This window comes from Triticum dicoccoides, chromosome 5B, assembly GCF_002162155.2.
Source record: "Triticum dicoccoides isolate Atlit2015 ecotype Zavitan chromosome 5B, WEW_v2.0, whole genome shotgun sequence".
NCBI lineage: Eukaryota > Viridiplantae > Streptophyta > Magnoliopsida > Poales > Poaceae > Triticum > Triticum dicoccoides.
Genome location: NC_041389.1, coordinates 362,719,548 through 362,745,262, shown reverse-complemented (window position 1 = coordinate 362,745,262; position 25,715 = coordinate 362,719,548). Strand labels below are relative to the sequence as shown.

Sequence of the window (25,715 nt, the reverse complement as noted above, 5' to 3'; positions counted from 1 at the left end):
GCCGCCTCCCGCTGACACCCACGCCGCCCGCCGGAGCCCGCGCCCCGCCTCGCCGGAGGTAGCCACCGCCGCCGCCAGCCGTTCGTCGTTTTTTTTTCTCGGTTAACCGTTTGGTTTTTTAGAAACCTAGATCTGTTTTTTTAGAATAGATCGGTTCGGTTTTTCGGTCTAGTTATTTAGCGGACGTTCGTCCGTACATTCGTTATAATGAACGTTGTTCGTCGGTTAGTCGCAAACAGTGAACGTTCGTTCGTTAGCCAGTTTGTCTCGTTTTATTTTCCAGGGTTTATCCGCGATTATTTTTGATCACGATTTCTGCCGTGATCTTCGATCTAGTTTATCTTTTCGCTCGTTTATCCGAATTAGAACAAGCGCCTAGGTCTTCGTCTCGAAGCCCTCTTTCTGTTTAACCAACTTGAACAAGATTTTGGTACTATAAAATTTGGCTTTAGTCCAGATTAGTAAACGATTCTTGTTTCTTTCGTAGATTGAGTTTCGTTGCTCCGTTTGATTTGATTCTTTTTGCAAACCGGAATTATTCAGTTGAACTTTCTGGTTAGATCTTCTTATTTGAGTTTTACCCATGCTTCTAGTTGAGTGCTTATGTATGTTATTGTTTGTTTGCGATAGAATACCCGGAGTGCGAAGCGTGCTACTATGAGTCTCTAGGTTTTGCGGATCATCAGCAAAGCAAGTAACACTTTGATCATACCTCTTTATTACCCTATTTTTTGCATTAGTCTCAATCCTCAAACATTGCATGGTTAGGATCTGAATAACATGTGGGTTTGGAAAGTAGATGATGAGGTAGAACCTATTGCCCTTTTATTATCAAACCTTTGGGAGTTACTTCTACGATTGCTCAAGATTGCTATGCTATGCTCGTAGACATGGATTTGTTGAGTGTATCCATGATAGATGTGAGAATTGTTAATTAATGGTTAACTTAAGGTGGCTACTTAAATACACATCTGGGTGGATTGGTTGAGGCATCCTAGAGTACCCAGTGGTTGTCAGGGCACCTGGAGAATCCAGTGTTGTCTTAGGATATCCCGGAGTACCCGTGTGACTACCCTACGGTCCGCCACCCAGGCTCAAAGGGATCATAAGATTATTCATGTTAGAAACTTCCATGTGCAGCCACAAGCTATTATGGGCTCTAGCATAGTTGAGTAGGTTGCATGACCTCTTTCAGTGGTGGGCTAGCAGATGTAGGGGAAAGTAGGTGTAACTGTCCATCCAGAGTAAAGAGTCAATGTTTCTGAAAGACTGTGTCTCGGTCATCCGTTTCTCAGACACCATGTAGTGCGAGAAATCTAATGGAGGAGATCGAGTCTTGTGGGGAAAAGTGTGCAAACCTCTGCAGAGTGTACAAACTAATTATGGTTAGCCGTGTCCCCGGTTATGGACATCTTGAGTATCTGGTTCTTGGATTATCATGTTGATCTCATCACTTTAAATTAATTTATTGGGTATAATTGATATTGCTTAATTGAGATTGAGTTGGAGAAACATTCTCAATGTTTAACAACCACCATGATGGTTAAATAAAATATATTTCTTTGTTATAGGGAAAAATGGCTTATTGCAAAAAAAATAACCATAGAGCTTTTCACCAGTCATATATGCATGTAGTGATAGCATTTATTATGTTCATTACTCTCTTGTGTTATATTGCCAGCATATTCCATGTGCTGACCTGTTTCGGGCTACAACATATCATGTTGCAGACTTTTCAGACGACGAGTAAGGTGTCATAGGTCGTTGTCGTTCACTCAGCTATGCCGTTGGAGTTAATGGACTCACTTTATCTTCCAAGCCTCCCGTTGTTATCTTATTTAGATGGCCTTAAGCCATATTATTGTAATAAGTTCTCTTTTGAGACATTCGATGTAATAAGTGTGTGATTGAGACTCTGTTATAAATCCTCAAGTACTGTGCGTGTCAGCATTGCCGATCCAGGAATGACACTGATGCACAGAGACTAGACTGTTTGAGGTCTGGTCGCTACACGGGCACTTAAGGTTCCCTCATCATGTCATCCGAAACCATGGGTTTGTGGATTTATTCCCCGGTCTTCGTGGGTCGTCGACCAAATGTGCTTCTGTTTCTCATAGTCTCGACTCTTTTGACATTCAATTGCTAAAAGCAAGTATATCAGTCAACTTTCGAAAGTTTACCCTAAAAGAACTTTTCAAAAGTTGATACGGCGAAACTCAGCCGTTAATAACAATTAACATGAAAAGTTGCTGTTTTTTAATACGTCAAAGATGGTATCTGAAGATTTGGGTTGAAAAGGCAGGCTTCTTCTACTTGCCGAACGTATATTGCATTTCAGATCGTTCTTCCAAATTATCCCCTCTGTAAAGAAATATAAGATCGTTTAGATCACTAATGTAGAGAGAGTACCTTTTACACGATTGATGACTCAGATAACATAACAGACGAGACAGGCAAAGCAGAAACCGAACCAGGTGCAAGTTATGAGTTTCTGCCTCATCCGGTGCTGGTGTACCTACTTATTTTGCTTCAGTGATGGAAGCATGCGCCAAAATTTTGCATATAACTGGAGTACCTGCTAATTTTGCAGTACATCTCCCGTCCAATTAATGTGATTTTCTGATGCAGATTTACAAGTCACAGCGTACAATTCCAGACTGTTGAGTGAACATGCATCTTCTCAACGAGAACGAAGAAATAATGTTAAAAAACGCCTTGAGGCTTCAGAGATGCTTTGGTAAGTTACCAACAGATTTATTTTTTTTGAAATTTTCGGCTTCACAGATGTTCACATGCTGTTCTTTAATCATCCAGAAAACTTGTCAATTGACAGCAACCCTGTGCCTGCTTCTGTGAGACCATTTGTACACACATGCACATTTCTTGAAACCTCTCCAGTTTTTATGCAAAAGGAACATCATGTTGTGTTTTTGGTAGCATTAGTAGTACATAAGAATGGTACCATTTCAAGAAACGAAGGTCACAGTCAATGCAAATGTAGACAAAAACCTTACATAACTAGTCCAGCAAAAAGCAAGCCGAAGCAGCAAAAGGATTCAGTGAGATGTTCTTTGGCAAAATGAGAGCTGTTACTGTGTGAAGGGTGCAACGGGATTTACAAGTCTCTGGCAATCTTCTTTGATAGATAAATGAGCTGTGAATCCGTAGATTTCTGTCTCAAAATTCCAACACAGAAGTTATATAACTTAAGCGCAATATATTCGCCACATGATTCAGATGTAAAAACTGACTATCGCAATTCTGCATGTTTGACGTAGTAACACAAAACGTTAGATACATGGATGCTGAAACAAGGTAAGAGAGAACAGACCATGAGAGGCATTCTCTTGCTGTTTTAAGGAGTCAAGCATACTAACAAAGATTCACTTGACTGATATTTGGTTATTATTACCAGTCAACAGCAAGTCCAAATGACACCCATGCTCCCACAAAAATCTTCCATGAACAACCATACCCCTCCAAGCAAGCTTAAATTGTACTCCCTCCGTCCAAAAATACTTGTCATCAAAATAGATAAAAAGAGATGTATCTAGAACTAAAATACGTCTAGATCCATCCCTTTTTATCCATTTTGATGACAAGTATTTCCGGACGGAGGGAGTACTATGCTTCTATGTGGTTCAAACCTCAGCCAACAGTTTATAAGATATGATTATATAACTGAAACTCGTATCACAGAATGGAATGAAACACTCAAGCATCTATGACCGTAGCAAGTTCTGAAAGTTCCGATACTTCAGAAGAATGTGAACCGGCTTTCATCTCCTTCTTGCTTGTTTTCTTATTGCCTTTCAGCTTATTCGTCATGCTATCTGCCCGTGAGACGACTTTTGAAACTGAGAATCCTGTTTCCTCAAAAATCGATGCCCTCTCATGGACAAGGGAGCTCCTGGGGACAACATCAACACCATCATATGTCCATAACCCTAATACTGCCTCTCCTTTCAGCCCAATTCCGTACCAGCCAAGACCTGAAATGGCTATATCCATAGTATTTGCATCCCAACTATTTCCAGAAACTTTGAATTGTTTCCTCACCCATTTCCCAAGCTCTTTCACTCGTTTCTGGCCTATAGGGGGCTGCACATATCACACCAAGCAGCAAGTTATTTTATGATGTACATGAATTAGGATAAAAACAACATCTTTTTAAGGATGAGATAGAAGATACCTGCAGTTGTAAGCCAAAGTGATCTTTCATCATAGACTCTGCATTTTCGGTCTTCCCCATGTGAAGTGGCACAAGTGGTGATGCCCAAACTGTAACATAGATTGATCCTACAGTCAAGTCTTCCACATCCAGGCGCACTAGCCCTCCTATATGTATGGACTGCCCTGCCTGAAAAGGTTGTAAACAAAACGAATTAGAAATATAAGAACCTGTCACACAGGTGATTCTTATCGAAAGACTATTCATGTCATTTCGGATTGAAGCAGACATGTGATATATATAGTCAAAAGTCTAAGAACTGAACTTTCTAAGCACACTCAGGGTGTTAATTCCCCAATCCAGTATATCATCACACATTTGTCAACTTCAGTTTCAGACTAACAAAATATGGTTACTGTTTAAAGGGTGAATTAACTACCCCCTCCCAACCATTCACAATTGCTTAATGAAAAGAAATACGGGCGACCAAGGGTATGAGGAAACAAGCAGCGAAGCTGTCCCCATATCACCTAATCACAAAATTCACTGACAAAATGTGCATAAGATGGACGGAATGAGACCTTTATTCTGTATGTTCTGGGTCGCATCTCCTTCCTCACTTGAACAAGCTTCTGCTCCTCGGGTGTAAGTCTGGACGTCAGCTGGTGTCCATGAAGCAGGCCCGGAGTATCAAACAGCTTGGCCTGAGCACCAAGAACGCCATCCACCCGGATCACCCCGAGGGTTGTTCCCGGAACAGGCGCCTCTGTCAAGGTTTGCCCGCTCTCTGCCCCAGAGCACCGAGCAATGGCATTCAGCAGCGTCGATTTGCCCACATTCCGCGCGCCAACAGCCCAGACCTTGCCGCGCGCCCCGGCGAGCTCGCGCACGTGGTTGAGCAGGTCGCGCACCCCCCACCCTCGCGCCGCGCTGACAAGGTGAACGCCGGCCAGCTGCAGGTCCGCGCCAGCACCGGCGCGCGCGCGGGCCTGCGCCCACGCGTGCACGTCGTCGGGGGAAAGCGACGGCGTCGGGAGCAAGTCGAGCTTGGTGACCACGAGCACTGCGCGGGGGAGGTTAGACGGCGCACCACGCTTCCAGTCCGCGTGGTGGGCCTCGCTGGTGACGGCGACCAGGCGCGCCACGGCGCGCGGAAAGGAGCCGTCGAAGTCCGACGCGTCCGCGAGGAGCAGCACCAGCGACCTGGCCCCCGAGGGCGACGCGAGGCGCGGGCCGACGGCGGCCACGAAGTCGAAGTCCGGGAGCAGGACCTCGGCGTCGGGGCGCTTGACGTGGCCGTAGTGGCGCAGCGAGTGGCACCGAGCACACACCACCACCTTGCTCTTCTTCTCGGCCTCCGCCTCCGCTGCCGCCGCCACCACCGCGACCGCCCCGCCCTCCCGTGAGTTCTCTTGGCCCTCCTGGAGGAGCCCGCTTTTCAGGGAGGCCGAGATGCCGGTGTCGTCGGCGGTGACGGGCGCGAGGCGCGCGCGGTAGTCGGGAGACTTGGGGGATGGGAGGTTGAAGAAGCCGGGGAGGGCCGGGTCGGCGGACTGCATGGCGATGCCGCAGCCCGGGCACTTGCCATTGGTACAGACGGCTGGGAGGTCAGAAGACACCACCGCCGGAGGGGAAGACACCGGCGCCGGTGGGGACGAGAGGTGGCGGCGCAGGAGGGGGAAGGGTTTAGGGATTTGGGAGCCAGTTAGGATGTGTTGTGTGGGAAGAGGGTGAGGAGACGAGGGTGCAGCGGTTGCACGGAGGAGGCAGCGGATGGCGGGGTGGAGGCGCCGGGCGCGGGATAGCATCTTGCCGTGTCGCCGCCGCCGCCGCCAATTCGTGACCGGCGGTGGGTGTTGGACGTCTCAGCGGGGAGGAGTTAACAGAAGCTGGGCTTTCAGCCTTGTGAGGTAGCATGTGGGCCTTTAACGGGCCAGCAACACCGCGCAGGCCCCGTCTTATTATTCCGAGCAGGCAAGCCCATATCTCAAAACCTCATCTCTCTGCTCCGACGCCGTCAGCAGGCCCTTTCTCGCCCCAAACTCCGGCGACGATCCACGCCTCGCGCTAGGGTTCTACAGAGGAGTTGTTGTGTGGCGATGGCGTTGACCAACTTGATCCTGACGGTGGTGGGCGTGGGCGCGGCGGTGATGCTGCTGCGGAAGGACGTGAAGCAGTCGTCCGCCGTCTTCCGCCGCAACATTCGCCACATCAAGACCTGGCTCGAGGAGGAGTCCACCGCCACCACGTACGCTCTCCGCCCCCTCCCTTGCTTGCACTAGTCGATTGTTCTCTGAGTCAATTGCAGTGGAGCTGGAGGAATCGGGATCATCGGCTTAGATCTTACTTAGTAGTATCAGATTGCTTTGCTCTTTGTGAAATTACAATATGATGTGTTCTCATCCGAGGTAGCTCAGGGTTGTTATATTCAACGGATTGAAAAATCATAGATCTACGTATTTTTCAATTAGGTTATCCCTGCATCGCAGCGAGAGATAGATATGGTGTAGATTCATATCCCCCATTTGGCCTGTTTGGTATAAATTCTTTATCGTGTTTGTCTAGTACTGGAAATTATCATCAGTGGTTTTCTAGTGCTGGAATTATCATTCCAGGCTTGATTCATTGGCGACAAGTAGTTCCCTCACTAGAAGATATAATCTTCAGTTTTGTTTCCACCTGCTTGGCCAGTCTCAACTTTTATAGAGGACCCGAATTCTGCACACGGTTATGTGCAAAGCTTGTGCCCAAATATGACTGCATGTGACTTCGTCAAAAAGGAAAATTGAACCTCTGAATGCATACTATTCACTACTCATGTTGTGCCAAAAAAAACTTAGGGCGCAGAAAATGTATGGTCATTATTTTGTACCATAATTTTCATGTGTACACTTTATAGCATGATGAACATCCATGAATTTTGTTTCTTCAAAACACACCCCTTTGGAGTTTGGAGTGAGCGCAGAGGAGAGAGAATGGTGATTACGCACAAAACCATTTCACTATGGAAATTACCCCTTTTGTAGATTTAATGTTGCATGATAGTGTAAGCTTTCTTTCAGATTTAGGTTTCTGCCTTTCAAGTTATAAACTTAGTATTTCAATATCTTGGCCCAGCACCTTATGTCACTCTGGAGCCTTACAGGCCCTTCCATCCTTTGCTGACAACATATTCATCATTTCATTCATGATAACACATTTTAGCTGAAAGCCTGAAATATTGCGAATTATTTAATTAATACCACCAATAATGGTTGTGGTTAATATTGAGCTCAGGCTTGTAACAAATTTCACCTCCAGTTTAGATGCTAGCCTGGTTTCTTTTGTAGCTTTCTTTGTGCTTTTATTTCTTCCTTTGTGAAGAGGCTATAATTAATACACTTGTGTTAAATGATTATGAACTTTATTTAGCTTTATCAAAAACTAGTCATAAAGGATTACACATGCTAGGCTAGCCACCTCAACTTCTCGATACCTAAAATCATGTGCCTATTGCCTATTGGCAATGCCAAAGAGAGCCAACTTGTCCCCAAGTTCCACACCTTGGTTTTTCATTCCTTCTTTTGTTGCCCTTCTTTTCCATGCTGTGAATTGGTTCCTGATGTGAAGGCTTAACCATATTGATTGGCATCGCATCAGTTTAAGAGAGGGCTAGGCAGGAATTGCTCTTGCCAATTGTTCTTGTACAATTCAATTTATCAGTGCTCTAACTAGCCTTTATCCACTGAGTTTGATAAAAAAAAGTTCTACTAATCTCATGTTCCAAAATGGCATTAGCAGCACTTGCTAGTCTTTCACCTTTGCACTATGTCCCAGTGGTTTGAAACTGCAAATTATGTTTGACATCACATTTCTACAAAGCTCCCTTTCGAAGATAACATTAAATTTTATTAATTCCATTCTATAATACCGTGGTTGGATTGGTTTCTATTTCCTTTGTTTTATTCAAGGCTTCATACTATGGTAAAGTCAACACAGCATATTTGATCTGATCCCCACCTACTATATCTTTGATCTCCACAGATCTGCTGAGCGATCGGTACCCAAGGAGCTGGAGTCCCATGCTGCCAAGAAGGATTCCACACCCAAAGTGGACAAGGATTAGATGATTTTACACTGTTTCTATTCGATGCAACTGCGGGTTTAGGATTCACAAGAAGTACTTGTAAATAGAAGATGTTTGGTAGGATCTTCACTCTAAAGAATATTGCAATCAAATAATTTGGGCATGTATGGGTAGCTGCATGTGGGTTCTATATGTCTTCAGGTTGGTCTGAAGATTTGAGTGCATTTTTATATTTCTGTCTGGTAAGATATTTTACTGAAACTCTACGGTTGAGATCAATCACCATGCAACTATCGTCTTGATATAGGTTTTGTCTGGCAGTAATTTGTTAGCCACTTATGTTTTTTATGGCACCATTCACCCCCATTGTTTTTATGAAATTAGCGTGTGTTTTTTCTTCATGTATGTGGTATTTACGTTAGAAACATGTTTGAAATTATTACATATCAAGTGCTTCTTGTCAATCTTGTTTTTTCTTCCCCACTAATCTTTGTAATGCACGTATGTTGTTCGCATTATTGTCTCGAGTTACAACAAATAAATTGACTGCAGAATTTCAAGTTACAACAAATAAAAGAATGCAGGATGTTGCCTGCATCTGATTGATGATTACTGTAGAATCCTATGTTACAACAAATAAATTGACTGTAGACTTTCAAGTTACATGCAACAAATAAAAAGATTGTGCTTACAAGAAAGGAACACGGCATGCAGTGCATACAAGCCAAGCCAAAATGCCTATGTACAGGAGTGCAAGCCAATAAAAAGGAAACCCACTAGAAGCAATCTGGACAAACCAACAACCGAAAGCCTATGTACACGAGAGCAAGCAACTCAAAAAGGCCAGCTCTCCCTTTTTTTAAACCAAACACGCGAAGCAATCCTCTCTAAAGAAAATAAAAAATTAAGCAATGAACATGTGAATCAATGGTGGAGCAGACCGGCTGCTGTGCCGGCGGCGACGTCCATGACAGCAAGTCAATCCTGAGTTGGTCTGAACTTTCAACGATCACGTGAGCCAATCACGGAAGCGGAACGAGCAGACCAACCAACCATCGGTGCGATGCGAGCGACGGTATCATTCTGGTGCGGCAGGCGGCTGGCCGCCGGCGGCGCGGCGCTTGAGCATCTGGGTGTAGTTGAAGATGGACTTGAGGCGCTGCTGCCTGAGGTCCTCCTTGAACCCCTGGATGAACTCCTCCGCCTTGGCGTCCACCTCGGACCCCGCCGCCTCCTCCTCCGTCGGCGCCGCCCGCTGCCGCCCCGCCAGGGCGAGCGCGTACGCCTCGTCCATGCTCATCGAATTCTCGTCTTCCACGACGTCCTCTTTTGCGGGTCTAGCCGGCTCGGCCGTCGCGTGTGGGCGTGGTAGACGGGGCGTCGATGGCGACCTCGTCTTCGGCGTCCCCGCGTCCTCTGTTTCGTGGAAGATGGCCGCGGCGGCACCCGGGCTAGGCTCCGCGGTGTGGAAGGACGAGGACGGGAAGGAGAAGATGCTGAAGGACCGGATGCGCTGCAGCACCGCCGACGAGGCCCTGCGCGTGATCCCGCCCCCGCTCCCGGCGCGGCGCGGCGAGGGCGACCGCGGCTGCTCTCGCGACGACAGGGCGAAGATGGCGCCCACGACGAGGTTGAGGGCCACGAACCACGCCGCGCCGGAGCCCATCCACGCCGGCAGCGGCCAGCACCACTCCGTTCCAGCCATCGGCGCCCGCTCTCGCTTCGGCGCTGCTCACCAGCTCGCGTGTTTCTTGTGCGTTGCTCTCTCCTTGGGCTCGCTGAAAGCTCGACAGACGAGATGATAAAGGAGCTTTGTCGCCTGTTGCGAGTGGCGCCGATGGCGATGGTATATATATAGCGCGCGGGATTAGCCCGGGTTTACGGTGGAAAAGGGAGATTAGGTTACGGAATCGTGGGTCTCGGGCTCATCTCGGCCGTGAACAGAAACGGTCAGACGGAGAGGCCGGGCATGCCTTCCATGTGCGGCTTGGCTTGCTGTCCTGTCAGTGAGTTAATCAGCATTAATCTCTTGCCCGCCTGGATAAGCACCCTGGCCCTGTTCGTTTGTTTGGCACCGCCGGCAGCTGTAAACACCAGAGACTTTTCTTGGCATCATTTGACGGGAGTTCGGAACTTGCTTTCATAGGAGTAGTTAACAGTGGGAACCATGCAAATGTGAAGCTCGTGTCGTCATTTCATTTCAAAAGAGAGATGGAGTACTCAAAATAGTCTTCACTCCTACTTGTACCTGGAATTGGCAAACCACGAGACGAGAGCTGGATTCCGCCGTCAGCCAGCCAACTCCGGACGTACGGAACCTTCGTTTCTAAATCACACAAAGGCATTCAACGAAGACCAGCCCCAAACAAAGCTTTCCCCCGCTTTTAAAAAAAAAGTTTCCCCCGCTTTATATGTTATAAAGCAACGAACCAAGCATCCAACATAACAGTACAGAATACAATCAAGTCAAAGTCGCGCTGGGGGCACAGCAAGACAAGCCCAAACAAAGCTAAAAAGAAGCTAATCCGGCTCGGGAGGTGGTGATGGTGGTGGCGGAGGAGGCGCAAATGCCGACACCGAAGAACGAAGACCAACTATGATGAAGTCGATGGCGTCCCGGTCTCTCCGCTTGCTAAGCGGTTTCCAAAGCTGTAAGAGACCACACATTTTGTAGATCGCATCAATCACACGGCAAGGAATCACGCGTTCTATGACTAGTTTATTACGGTTACACCAGAGGGTCCACGCTAGGATACCCTAAGCCACCCACATAGGGGGGGCCTAGGACCAGGAGCCGAAGAACCTCCCCAAATAAGCCCGGGAGGTTGTCGTGGCACCAATTGCCACCAACCATCTCCCGGAAGCAGCTCCATAGGAACTGCGCCACAGGGCATCGAAAGAAGATGTGGTTACAATCTTCCGATACCAAACAAATGGGGCAGAGGCCATCCCCAGGGCCATTACGTTTGCGGACCTCCGTACCCGAAGGTGGCTGCCCGCGAAGGTACTTCGTGTGGATAATCTCAAGCCACAGGCCGCCCTCAGCGGTCTGAATCCGCCAAAGCCATTTGGAAAGGAGGGCAATATTCATCTGCTTGGACGAAATAACCCCAAGGCCTCCTTGGTCTTTAGGTTTATAGATCTCAGACCACTTTACCATGTGGTATTTCTGTTTATTGTTCTCCAGTCCAGAAGAATCTGAAGAGGAGTTTGGTGACCTCATAATGAAGGGATTCATGTAGACTATAGAATCCCATGACATACATCAATAGGCTAATAAGGGAGTAGTTCATCAGAATCACTCGAGCGGCTTTAGATAGCCATCTCCCCTGCCAGGGCTCCATCCTAGGCTGGAGCTTGGCGATTATTGGACGAAAGTCCTTCTCTAGCAAACGTGTGTCACTAAGTGGCATACTGTTCCCAAACGACAATTCAAGCGGTTGGCAATTCGCTGAGCTTCAGGCTGGGAGTAACCCAGGACCATCACCTCACTCCTGGCGAAGTTAATTGTGAGGCCCGACATTTCCTGGAAGCAAAGAGGAGGAACTTGAGGTTCTGAATATCCTCATCCGATCCTTCCACCATCATAATGGTGTCGTCAGCATACTGGAGGTGGGTCAGACCTCCATTGGCCACCAGATGGGGGCAAATCCCCCTAATATGGCCGGCGCGCTTGGCCAAGTCAAGGATCGAGGCGAGGGCATCAACCACAAGGTTGAATAGAAATGGGGATATCGGGTCTCCCTGTCGGACCCCTTAGCCCATCAAGAAGTATGGTCCAACCTCCCCATTTATGTTTACTGTTGTCCGACCACTCATGACCAACTGCATCACGCGAGCAACCCAGTGGTCGTCAAATCCACGTTTGAGCAACACTTCCCGAAGGAAGGACCAGTGGACGGTGTCATAAGCTTTATGGAAGTCAATCTTGAAGAACACCGCGCGGATGTGTTGTGTCTTAACCTCATGGATCACCTCATGAAGGGCGAGGATCCCGTCGAGAATATATCTGCCTTTCGTGAAGGCCGATTGGTTTGGACGATGAATCCGAGGAGCGATTAAGGCCGCCCTAGTGGCGTACCCTTTCACCAGAATCCTAAATATCACATTGAGGACTGTGATAGGGCAAAATTGCCTAATATCCGTTGCACCCGACACCTTGGGGATCAGGGAGATGATCCCATAGTTAAGTCGGGACATGTCCAATGTTCCCCTAGAGAACTCACGGAATAGTTCAAGGATGATCTCCTTGACCATTGGCCAAAAAGCCTGAAAAAACGGACAGGTAATCCATCAGGGCCTGGTGCCGAGGCCAGATTCATGGCTTTGACAAAGGCCTCAACTTCTGTTGCATCAAATGGGGTGAGCAAGGCTGCATTTTCTTCCGGGGAGATCTGTTGTTCGGGCGACCAAATATGGTCAGCAAGGACGATACCACTCCGTGGACGCCCCTAAAATAGCGACTTATAAAAGTCGTCAACCACCAAGCGGATTGCCTGGGGGTCCTGGAACAGCTGCCGCCCTCCCATAAGAGGGGAATGGAGCAGTGTCGCCTACGGCCATTAGCAATGGCCTGGAAGTAAGCAGTGTTGTCATCCCCAAACAACACCCAGTTCATAGAGCCACGCTGACGCCAGAATTCCTCCTCCTTGGAGTAGATCTCCATGAGAGAGTCTTCCAAATTGTACCTATGAGCCCATTCCTCCGTGGAAATCCCGACAGTGTCTGCACGGAGGTCCAGGGCCCGGATCTCCTCAAGGAGGGAGGCCTTCTGGACCCAAAGATCCCGCCCTATATTAGCACCCCAACCTTTCATGAACTGCCTGGAGCGCTTGGACAGATGATGCCACTCGTCCAGGATCGACATCTGCCTATGGGGCTCGGCCCGGTGCCGAGACCTAGTGAGCCTGGACGGCAGCCACAAAGCCTGGCTACCGAAGCGAGAAAGCCTCAAAACAGAACCGCGAAGGTGGACGAGGTCTCTCATCCCTAGATGACAAGAGAAGGGGTACATGATCGGACCCGATGCGTGTGATCGCCTGGAGAGAGGCCAAAGGGAACTGGAGTTCCCAGTCTGGGGAAACAAACACACGGTCCATCACACTAAGGATCGGGGCAACCTGTCTATTGGTCCAGGTAAATCGTGCCCCGACCCTGTCCAGCTCAAGGAGACCCAGGTCCGCAACCCAGTCCTTGAAGCGACGAATCTCCTCATGGTCCACACGCGAGTTGCTCTTTTCCTCGAGAGAACGGAGGAGGTTGAAATCTCCCCCAAGAACCATGGGGAGGGTCACGGAGGAGATCTTGGTGTGGAGCTCGGCTAGGAAACCGGCTGAGCGACTATGGTCAGCAGGTCCGTAAACCACAATGATCTACCACTTGAAGTTTATATCACGCTCCCACACCTCCATGCTAACGAAGTGGGCTCCACGCTCCATGGATCCCACCTCAAAGGTCGCATCCTTCACCCCTAGAAGGATGCCACCAGAGTGACCCATCACTCCACTAGATGGCAGCCAGTGTCATGCGAAAAGATGTATGCTAAGGCGCTCAAGTTCTACGAGAGAGAACTCACTGCGCATAGTTTCTTGGATCGCTACCACATCTATGGACTCATCGCGCATGTATTGAATGAGCTGCCTGCGGCGGCCATCATGACCGAAGCCCCGCGGGTTCCAAAAAAGCGCGCACATGATCACTCGCCTAACGGGTCCTCCTGGGACCCTACAGTAGTCGTAGCACTAAGGGCATGGCGCAACTGGGCAGTACGAGAGCGTGTCCGACCACGGATCTCACCCGGATCGTTCACAAGCCGGTCCCGACCCCTAGCACGGAAGGCGTAGGGGGAAGGACCTCGGCAGCTGCTGCCGCCTCGCGAGCCCTAGTGGCCGCGAGGTGGCCCTCCAGAACCTCCTTAGCCTGGAGGGACATAAGCTGCTCCAAAACCGGGCCCTTCTCGCCACGGAATACTATAGCCGAATCCGCTGCGACCTTGGCCAGATGGCCAAGGGGGACACCAGCAAAGGCGAAAAAGGAGTTGTCACAAATATCATCAGAATCAAAACATGGAGCCTGAGAGTCGGACGGACCTGTGTCAAGGTTGCGGATGGCCGCACGACGGGAGGCCTTCTCCACCACCGTCGGCGAAGCCCCAGTCAGCTGGGGAGCCGCCTCGAGCCGAGCACTCTTCCGGGAAGACGATGCCAGAGTAGAGGCTGAGCGGTGGTGGCCCCGGGACTTGGGAGGCCTGGTCGACGTGGGAGGGGAGGCGGCGGCGAGGTCGGAATCCAGAAGCGCCGGCGCCAAAGGGTCCTCCCTGACGAGCATCGAAGATACCAGCCCTGGGGAGGACGGAGGGCGGACCTCCATGCTACCCCGGCTGTCTCCACTCCCTTCCTCCTCTGACAGGGACAATGGCGAAGGGAGGAAGGGGGGAGGGAGATGTTGGGGATCGTTGCAGAAATTAAAATTTTCTACGCATCACCAAGAGCAATCTATGGAGAAACTAGCAACGAGAGAGAGGGGAGTGCATCTTCATACCCTTGAGATCTAGAGGGGGGCGGCGGCCAAGGGGAGGGGGCTTGCCCCCCAAGCCAAGGGGGGCGCCCCCTTTAGGGTCCCCCCCCCCCACCGTAGGTGCATGGGCCCTAGGGGGGATGGCGCCCAGCCCACTTGGGGCTGGTTCCCTTCCACATACAGCCCATAAGGGCCCTCTGGGGCAGGTGGACCCTCCCGATGGACCCCCGGAACCCCTTCGGTGGTCTCGGTACAATACCGGTGAACCCCCGAATACTTCCGGTGACCGTATGATGACTTTCCATATATAAAACTTCACCTATAGACTATTCCGGAACTCCTCGTGACGTCCGGGATCTCATCTGGGACTCCGAACAACATACGGTAACCACGTACAAACCTTCCCTATAACCCTACCGTCATCGAACCTTAAGTGTGTAGACCCTACGGGTTCGGGAATCATGCAGACATGACCAAGACAGCTCTCCGGCCAATAACCAACAGCGGGATCTGGATACCCATGTTGGCTCCCACATGTTCCACGATGATCTCATTGGATGAACCACGATGTCGAGGATTCAAGCAATCCCGTATACAATTTCCTTTGTCAATCGGTACGTTACTTGCCCAAGATTCGATCATCGGTATCCCAATACCTCGTTCAATATTGTTACCGGCAAGTCACTTTACTCGTTCCGTAATGCATGATCCCGTGACGAACTACTTAGTCACATTGAGCTCATTATGATGATGCATTACCGAGTGGGCCCAGAGATACCTCTCTGTCATACGGAGTGACAAATCCCAGTCTCGATTCGTGCCAACCCAACAGACACCTTCGGAGATACCTGTAGCGCACCTTTACAGCCACCCAGTTACGTTGTGACGTTTGGTACACCCGAAGCATTCCTACGGTATCCGGGAGTTACACAATCTCATGGTCTAAGACAACGATACTTGACATTAGAAAAGCTTTTAGCAAACGAACTACAAGATCTTGTGCTATGCCTAGGATTGGGTCTTGTCCATCACATCATTCTCCTAATGATGTGATCCCGTTATCAATGACATCCAATGTCCATAGTCAGGAAACCATGACCATCTGTTGATCAATGAGCTAGTCAACTAGAGGCTCACTAGGGACATGTTGTGGTCTATGTATTCACACATGTATTACGGTTTCCGGTCAATACAATTATAGCATGAACAATAGACAATTATCATGAACAAGTAAATATAATAATAACCATTTTATTATTGCCTCTAGGGCATATTTCCAACAGTCTCCCACTTGCACTAGAGTCAATAATCTAGTTACATTGTGATGAATCAAACACCCATAGAGTTCTGATGTTGATCATGTTTTGCTCGTGGAAGAGGTTTAGTCAACGGATCTACGTCATTCAGATCCGTATGCACTTTACAAATATCTATGTCTCCATCTTGAACATTTTCATGAATGGAGTTGAAGCGACACTTGATGTGCCTGGTCTTCTTGTGAAACCTGGGCTCCTTGGCAAGGGCAATAGCTCCAGTGTTGTCACAGAAGAGAGTCATCGGGCCCGATGCATTGGGAATAACTCCTAGGTCGGTAATGAACTCCTTCATCCAGAATGCTTCATGTGCTGCCTCCAAGGCTGCCATGTACTCCGCTTCACATGTAGATCCCGCCACGATGCTTTGCTTGCAACTACACCAGCTTACTGCCCACCATTCAAAATATACACGTATTCGGTTTGTGACTTGGAGTCATCCAGATCTGTGTCGAAGCTAGCATCGACGTAACCCTTTATGACGAGTTCTTCGTCACCTCCATAAATGAGAAACATATCCTTAGTCCTTTTCAGGTACTTCAGGATATTCTTGACCGCTGTCCAGTGTTCCATGCCGGTATTACTTTGGTACCTCCCTACCAAACTCACGGCAAGGTTTACATCAGGTCTGGTACACAACATGGCATACATAATAGACCCGATGGCTGAGGCATAGGGGATGACACTCATCTTTTCTCTATCTTCTGCCGTGGTCGGGCTTTGAGCCGTGCTCAATCTCACACCTTGCAAAAAAGGAAGAACCCCTTCTTGGACTGATCCATATTGAACTTCTTCAATATCTTATCAAGGTATGTGCTTTGTGAAAGACCTATGAGGCGTCTCGATCTATCTCTATAGATCTTGATGCCTAATATGTAAGCAGCTTCTCCAAGGTCCTTCATTGAAAAACACTTATTCAAGTAGGCCTTTATGCTTTCCAAAAGTTCTGTCTCATTTCCCATCAATAGTATGTCATCCACATATAATATGAGAAATGCTACAGAGCTCCCACTCACTTTCTTGTAAACGTAGGCTTCTCCATAAGTCTGCATAAACCCAAATGCTTTGATCATTTCATCAAAGTGAATGTTCCAACTCCGAGATGCTTGCACCAGCCCACAGATGGAGCGCTGGAGCTTGCATACCTTGTTAGCATTCTTAGGATCGACAAAACCTTCCAGCTGCATCATATACAATTCTTCCTTAAGGAAGCCGTTAAGGAATGCCGTTTTGACGTCCATTTGTCATATCTCATAATCGTATAATGCAGCAATTGCTAACATGATTCAGATGGACTTCAGCTTCGCTACGGGTGAGAAGGTCTCATCGTAGTCAACCCCTTGAACTTGTCGATAACCCTTAGCAACAAGCCGAACAGTATAGATGGTAACATTTACCATCCGCGTCCATCTTCTTCTAAAAGATCCATTTATTTTATATCGCTCACCGATCATCGGGCAAGTCTGTCAAAGTCCATACTTTGTTTTCATACACGGATCCTATCTCAGATTGCATGGCTTCAAGCCATTTGTTGGAATCTGGGCCCGCCATCGCTTCTTCATAGTTCGAAGGTTCATCGTTGTCTAACAACATGATTTCCAGGACAGGGTTGCCATACCATTCTGGTGTGGAACGTATCCTTGTGGACCTACGAAGTTCAGTAGCAACTTGATCCGAAGTACTTTGATCATCATCACTAACTTCCTATCTAGTCGGTGCAGGCACCACAGAAACATCTTCCTGAGCTGCACTACTTTCCGGTTCAAGAGGCAGTACTTCATCAAGTTATACTTTCCTCCCACTTACTTCTTTGGAGAGAAACTGTTTCTCCAGAAAGGACCCGTTCTTGGCAACAAAGATCTTGCCTTTGGATCTGAGGTAGAAGGTATACCCAATGGTTTCCTTAGGGTATCCTATGAAGATGCATTTTTCCGACTTGGGTTCGAGCTTTTCAGGTTGAAGTTTCTTGACATAAGCATCGCATCCCCAAACTTTTAGAAACGACAGCTTAGGTTTCTTCCCAAACCATAATTCATACGGTGTCGTCTCAACAGACTTAGACGGTGCGCTATTTAAAGTGAATGTAGCTGTCTCTAAAGCGTATCCCCAAAATGATAGCGGTAAATCGGTAAGAGACATCATAGATCGCACCATATCCAATAGAGTGTGATTACGGCGTTCAAACACACCATTACGCTGAGGTGTTCCAGGCAGCGTGAGTTGTGAAACAATTCCACATTTCCTTAAGTGTGTACTAAACTCATGACTCAAATATTCTCCCCCACGATCTGATCGTAAGAACTTTATTTTTCTGTCACGTTGATTCTCCACCTCACTCTGAAATTCTTTGAACTTTTCAAAGGTCTCAGACTTGTGTTTCATTAAGTAGACATACCCATATCTACTTAAGTCATCAGTGAGGGTGAGAACATAACGATAGCCACCGCGAGCCTCGACGCTCATTGGACCACACACATCAGTATGTATGATTTCCAACAAGTTGGTTGCTCGCTCCATTGTTCCGGAGAACGGAGTCTTGGTCATTTTGCCCATGAGGCATGGTTCGCACGTGTCAAATGATTCGTAATCAAGAGACTCCAAAAGTCCATCTGCCTGGAGCTTCTTCATGCGTTTGACACCCATGTGACCAAGGCAGCAGTGCCACAAATATGTGGGACTATCATTATCAACCTTACATCTTTTGGTATTGACATTATGAATATGTGTAACATCACGTTCGAGATTCATTAAGAATAAACCATTGACCAGCGGGGCATGACCATAAAACATATATCTCATATAAATAGAACAACCATTATTCTCGGATTTAAATGAGTAGCCATCTCGCATTAAACGAGATCCAGATACAATGTTCATGCTAAAAGCTGGCACTAAATAACAATTATTGAGGTTTAAAACTAATCTCGTAGGTAAATGTAGAGGTAGCGTGCCGACGGTGATCACATCGACCTTGGAACCATTCCCGACGCACATCGTCACCTCGTCCTTCGCCAGTCTCCGCTTATTCCGCAGCTCCTGTTTTGAGTTACAAATATGAGCAACCGCACCGGTATCAAATACCCAGGAGCTACTACGAGTACTGGTAAGGTACACATCAATAACATGTATATCACATATACCTTTGGTTTGCCGGCCTTCTTGTCCGCTAAGTACTTGGGGCAGTTTCGCTTCCAATGACCGTTTCCCTTGCAATAAAAGCACTCAGTCTCAGGTTTGGGTCCATGTTTTGGCTTCTTCCCGGCAACTGGCTTACCGGGCGCGGCAACTACCTTGCCGTCCTTCTTGAAGTTCTTCTTACACTTGCCTTTCTTGAAACTAGTGGTTTTATTGACCATCAACACTTGATGTTCCTTTTTGATCTCCACCTCCGCTGATTTCAGCATTGAATATACCTCAGGAATGGTTTTCACCATCCCCTGCATATTGAAATTCATCACAAAGCTCTTGTAGCGAGGTGGAAGCGACTGGAGGATTTTGTCGACGACCGCGTCATCCGGGAGATTAACCCCCAGCTGAGACAAGCGGTTGTGCAACCCAGACATTTTGAGTATGTGCTCGCTGACAGAACCATTCTCCTCCATATTACAACTGTTGAACTTGTCAGAGACTTCATATCTCTCGACCCGGGCATGAGCTTGGAAAACCATTTTCAGCTCTTGGAACATCTCATATGCTCTGTGCTACTCAAAAAGCTTTTGGAGCCCCGGTTCTAAGCTGTAAAGCATGCTGCACTGAACCAGGGAGTAATCATTGATGTCTACTACACAACCTTCTTCTTGTAGACGTTGTTGGGCCTGCAAGTGCATAGGTTTGTAGGACAGTAGCAAATTTCCCTCAAGTGGATGACCTAAGGTTTATCAAACCGTGGGAGGCATAGGATGAAGATGGTCTCTCTCAAACAACCCTGCAACCAAATAACAAAGAGTCTCTTGTGTCCCCAACACACCCAATACAATGGTAAATTGTATAGGTGCACTAGTTCGGCGAAGAGATGGTGATACAAGTGCAATATGGATGGTAGATATAGGTTTTTGTAATCTGAAATAATAAAAGCAGCAAGGTAACTAATGATAAAAGTGAGCGTAAACGGTATTGCAATGATAGGAAACAAGACCTAAGGTTCATACTTTCACTAGTGCAAGTTCTATCAACAATAATAACATAGATAGATCATATAACAATCCCTCAACATGCAACAAAGAGTCACTCCAAAGCCACTAATAGCAGAGAACAAATGAAGAGATTATGGTAGGGTACGAAACCACCTCAAAGTTATCCTTTCTGTTCTATCTATTCAAGAGTTCGTAGTAAAATAACATAAAGCTATTCTTTTCGCTCAATCCATCATAGAGTTCATACTAGAATAACACCTTAAGACACAAATAAACCAAAACCCTAATATCACCTAGATACTCCATTGTCACCTCAAGTATCCGTGGGAATGATTATACGATATGCATCACACAATCTCAGATTCATCTATTCAACCAACACAAAGTACTTCAAAGAGTGCCCCAAAGATTCTACCGGAGAGTCAAGATGAAAATGTGTGCCAACCCCTATGCATAGGTTCATGGGCGGAACCCGCAAGTTGGTCACCAAAACATACATCAAGTGGCACATGATATCCCATTGTCACCACAGATAATCACGGCAAGACATACATCAAGTGTTCTCAAATCCTTAAAGACTCAATCCGATAAGATAACTTCAAAGGGAAAACTCAATTCATCACAAGAGAGTAGAGGGGGAGAAACATCATAAGATCCAACTATAATAGCAAAGCTCGCGATACATCAAGATCGTGCCATAGAGGGAACACGAGAGAGAGAGATCAAACACATAGCTACTGGTACATACCCTCAGCCCCGAGGGTGAACTACTCCCTACTCATCATGGAGAGCGCCGGGATGATGAAGATGGCCACCCGGTGAGGGATCCCCCCTCCGGCAGGGTGCCGGAACGGGCTCCCGAGAGGTTTTTGGAGGCTACAGAGGCTTGCGACGGCGGAACTCACGATCTATCTTCGTATTCGATGTTTTTAGGGTACGTAGGCTTATATAGGTGAAAGAAGTCGGTCGGTGGAGTCTTGAGGGGCCCACGAGAGGGTAGGGCACGCCCTCCTATCTCGTGGCCTCCTCGAGGATCTTCTGACGTGAACTCCAAGTCTCCCGGATCATATTCTTCCTAAAAATCATGCTCCCGAAGGTTTCATTCCGTTTGGACTCCGTTTGATATTCCTTTTCTTCGAAATACTGAAATAGGCAATAAAACAGCAATATGGGCTGGGCCTCCGGTTAGTAGGTTAATCCCAAAAATGATATAAATGTGTAAAATAAAGCCCATAAACATCCAAAACGGGTAATATAATAGCATGGAACAATCAAAAATTATAGATATGTTGGAGATGTATCAATCATCACTAAGCGACTGCTAGGCGTTCATAACGTCTTGAGTTGCTGGGAAAACGGGCGCTTCACCTAGCGGTGCATCTAGGACATATGCTTTCTTGGCAGGTATGAGGATGATTATCTAGTTCCGGACCCAGTCCATATAGTTGCTACCATCGCCTTTCAGCTTGGTTTTCTCTAGGAACGCGTTAAAGTTGAGGGCAACATTAGCGTGGGCCATTTGATCTACAACACATATTGCAAAGACTTTAGACTAAGTTCATGATAATTAAGTTCATCTAATCAAGTTATTTAATGAACTCCCACTCAGATAGACATCCCTCTAGTCATCTAAGTGATACATGATCCGAGTCAACTAGGCCGTGTCCGATCATCACATGAGACGGACTAGTCATCATCGGTGAACATCTTCATGTTGATTGTATCTACTATACGACTCATGTTCGACCTTTCGGTCTCTTGTGTTCTGAGGCCATGTCTGTACATGCTAGGCTCTCAAGTCAACCTAAGTGTTTTGCATGTGTAAATTTGGCTTACACCCGTTGTATGCGAACGTTAGGATCTATCACACCCGATCATCACGTGGTGCTTCGAAACAACGAACTTTTGCAACGGTGCACAGTTAGGGGAACACTTTCTTGAAATTTTATGAGGGATCATCTTATTTATGCTACCATCGTTCTAAGCAAATAAGATGTAAAACATGATAAACATCACATGCAATCAAATAGTGACATGATATGGCCAATATCATTTTGCTCTTTTTGATCTCCATCTTCGGGGCGGCATGATCATCATCGTCACCGGCATGACACCATGATCTCCATCATCATGATCTCCATCATCGTGTCTTCATGAAGTTGTCTCGCCAACTATTACCTCTACTTCTATGGCTAACGGTTTAGCAATAAAGTAAAGTAATTACATGGCATTATTCAATGACACACAGGTCATACAATAAATTAAGACAACTCCTATGGCTCCTGCCGGTTGTCATACTCATCGACATGCAAGTCGTCATTCCTACTACAAGAACATGATCAATCTCATACATCACATCCTTTTGGCCATATCACATCACACGGCATATGCTGCAAGAACAAGTTAGACGTCCTCTAATTATTGTTGCAAGTTTTTACGTGACTGTTATAGGTTTCTAGCAAGATTGTTTCTTACCTACGCCAAAGCCACAACGTGATATGCCAATTGTTATTTACCCTTCATAAGGACCCTTTTCATCTAATCCGATCTGACTAAAGTGGGAGAGACATACACCCGCTAGCCACCTTATGCAACTAGTGCATGTCAGTTGGCGGAACCTGTCTCACGTAAGTGTACGTGTAACCTGTCCCACGATGCCGCTAAATCAAGATAAGACTAGTAATGTCAAGTAAATTGACAAAATCGATGCCCACAACAACTTGTGTTCTACTCGTGCATAGAAACTACGCATAGACCTGGCTCATGATGCCACTGTTAGGGATCGTTGCAGAAATTAAAATTTTCTACGCATCACCAAGATCAATCTATGGAGAAACTAGCAACGAGAGAGAGGGGAGTGCATCTTCATACTCTTGAAGATCGCGACATGGAAGCATTACAAGAATGGGGATGAAGGAGTCGTACTCGTAGCGATTCAGATCGCGGTGGATTTCGATCTAAGCGCCGAACAATGGCACCTGCGCGTTTAACATACATGCAGCCCGGTGACGTCTCCCACGCCTTGATCCAGCAAGGAGGAGGGAGAGGTTGAGGAAGACAGCTCCAGCAGCAGCACAAAGGCGTGGTGGTCGTGGAGCAGCGGTTCTCCGGCAGGGCTTCGCCAAGCTCAAACGGAGGAGGAGAGGTGTTGGAGAGGGGGAGGGATGCGCCTTGGATGTGGTGCGGCTTCGCTCCCTCCTCCCCTCTATTTATAGGGTGAAGGGGGAAGGGCGCCGGCCCCTCTAGATGAGATCTAGAGGGGGGCGGCGGCCAAGGGAAGGGGGCTTGCCCCCCAAGCCAAGGGGGGCACCCCCTTTAGGGTTCCCCCCAACCCTAGGCGCATGGTGATACGTCCATTTTGCATCATGCTTTTATATTAATATTTATTGCATTATGGGCTGTTATTACACATTATATCTCAATACTTATGGCTATTCTCTCTTATTTTACAAGGTTTACCATGAAGAGGGGGAATGCCGGCAGCTGGAATTCTGGCTGGAAAAGGAGCAAACATTGGAAACCTATTCTGCACTACTCCAAAAGTCCTGAAACTCCACGAATCATGTTTTTGGAATTTATGAGAATTATTGAGCGAAAGAAATACATCAGGGGGCCCACACCTCAGCCAGGAGAGTGGGGGGTGCCCCCCCTACTGGGCGCGCCCCCTGTCTCCTGGGCCCCCTGGTGGGCCTCCGATGTCCATCTTCTGCTATATGAGAGATTTTACCCTGGAAAAAATCCTGGGCAAGCTTACGGGACGAAACTCCACCGCCACGAGGCGGAACCTTGGCGGAACCAATCTAGGGCTCTGGCGGAGCTGTTCTGCCGGGGACACTTCCCTCCGGGAGGGGGAAATCATCACCAATGTCATCACCAATGATCCTCTTATCGCGAGGGGGTCAATCTCCATCAACATCTTCACCAGCACCATCTCATCTCAAAACCCTAGTTCATCTCTTGTATCCAATCTTGTATCAAAACCACAAATTGGTACCTGTGGGTTGCTAGTAGTGTTGATTACTCCTTGTAGTTGATGCTAATTTGTTTACTTGGTGGAAGATCATATGTTCAGATCCTTTATGCATATTATTACTCCTCTGAGTATGAACATGCATATGCTTTGTGAGTAGTTACGTTTGTTCCCGAGGACATAGGTGAAGTCTTGCTATTAGTAGTCATGTGAATTTGGTATTCGTTCGATATTTTGATGAGATGTATGTTGTCTTTTCCTCTAGTGGTGTTATGTGAACGTCAACTACATGACACTTCACCATTATTTGGGCCTAGAGGAAGGCATTGAGAAGTAATAAGTAGTTGATGGGTTGCTAGAGTGACAGAAGCTTAAACCCTAGTTTATGCGTTGCTTTGTTAGGGGCTGATTTGGATCCATATGTTTAATGATGTGGTTAGGTTTACCTTAATACTTCTTTTGTAGTTGCAGACGCTTGCAATAGGGTTTAATCATAAGTGGGATGCTTGTCCAAGTAAGGGCAGTACCCAAGCACCGGTCCACCCACATATCAAATTATCAAAGTACCGAACGTGAATCATATGAACGTGATGAAAACTAGCTTGACGATAATTCCCATGTGTCCTTGGGAGCTCCTTTCGCATTATAGGAAATTGTCCAAGCTTATCCTTTGCTACATAAAGGATTGGGCCACCTTGCTGCACTTTATTTACTTTCATTGCTTGTTACTCGTTACAATTTATCTTATCACAAAACTATCTATCACCTACAATTTCAGTGCTTGCAGAGAAAACCTTAGTGAAAACCGCTTATCATTTCCTTCTGCTCCTCGTTGGGTTCGACACTCTTACTTATCGAAAGGACTACGATAGATCCCCTACACTTGTGGGTCATCAAGACTCTTTTCTGGCACCGTTGTCGGGGAGTGTAGCGCTTTTGGTGGGTGGAACTTGGTAAGGAAACATTTATATAGTGTGCTGAAATTTTCTGTTACTTGTCACTATGGAAACTAATCCTTTGAGGGGCTTGTTCGGGGTATCTTCACCCCGACCAGAATAGCAAAGAGTTTCTCCTCAACCTACTGAACTTTTTGAAAATATTTACTTTGAGATTCCTTCGGGTATGATAGAGAAACTGCTAGCTAATCCATTTGCAGGAGATGGAACATTGCATCCCGATTTACACCTTATCTTTGTGGATGAAGTTTGTGGATTATTTAAGCTTGTAGGTATTCCCGATGATGTTGTCAAAAGGAAGGTCTTCCCTTTATCTTTGAATGGAGATGCATTGACATGGTATAGGCTATGTGATGATACGTGATCTTGTAATTATAAGCGATTGAAGTTGGAATTTCACCAGAAGTTCTACCCTATGCATCTTGTTCATCGTGATCGTAATTACATACATAATTTCTGGCCTCGTGAAGGAGAAAGCATCGCTCAAGCTTGGGGGAGGCTTAAGTCAATGTTATATTCATGCCCCAATCATGAGCTCTCCCAAGAAATGATTATTCAAAAATTTTATGCTCGGCTTTCTCTTAATGATC

At 47.0% G+C, this 25,715-nt stretch overlaps 3 protein-coding genes across 3 annotated transcripts; 1 reads left to right on the top strand and 2 right to left on the bottom strand.

Moving 5' to 3' along the window:
* Positions 1–3,232: 3,232 nt before the first annotated feature.
* Positions 3,233–6,051, bottom strand: LOC119309091 (GTP-binding protein BRASSINAZOLE INSENSITIVE PALE GREEN 2, chloroplastic-like). The gene is made up of 3 exons (XM_037585173.1): positions 4,753–6,051; positions 4,193–4,360; positions 3,233–4,101 (listed from the first exon to the last, which is right to left on the bottom strand). Exons 1-3 carry the CDS (start codon positions 5,977–5,979, stop codon positions 3,715–3,717), a joined length of 1,782 nt encoding a protein of 593 aa, XP_037441070.1. The 5' UTR covers positions 5,980–6,051; the 3' UTR covers positions 3,233–3,714.
* Positions 6,052–6,153: 102 nt separating this feature from the next.
* Positions 6,154–8,638, top strand: LOC119309092. Its single transcript, XM_037585175.1, has 2 exons — positions 6,154–6,419; positions 8,195–8,638. Exons 1-2 carry the CDS (start codon positions 6,271–6,273, stop codon positions 8,274–8,276), a joined length of 231 nt encoding a protein of 76 aa, XP_037441072.1. The 5' UTR covers positions 6,154–6,270; the 3' UTR covers positions 8,277–8,638.
* A 178-nt stretch (positions 8,639–8,816) lies between these two features.
* On the bottom strand, positions 8,817–10,075 carry LOC119309090 (pathogen-associated molecular patterns-induced protein A70-like). The gene has a single exon (XM_037585172.1). It carries the CDS (start codon positions 9,940–9,942, stop codon positions 9,316–9,318), a length of 627 nt encoding a protein of 208 aa, XP_037441069.1. The 5' UTR covers positions 9,943–10,075; the 3' UTR covers positions 8,817–9,315.
* Positions 10,076–25,715: the final 15,640 nt, after the last annotated feature.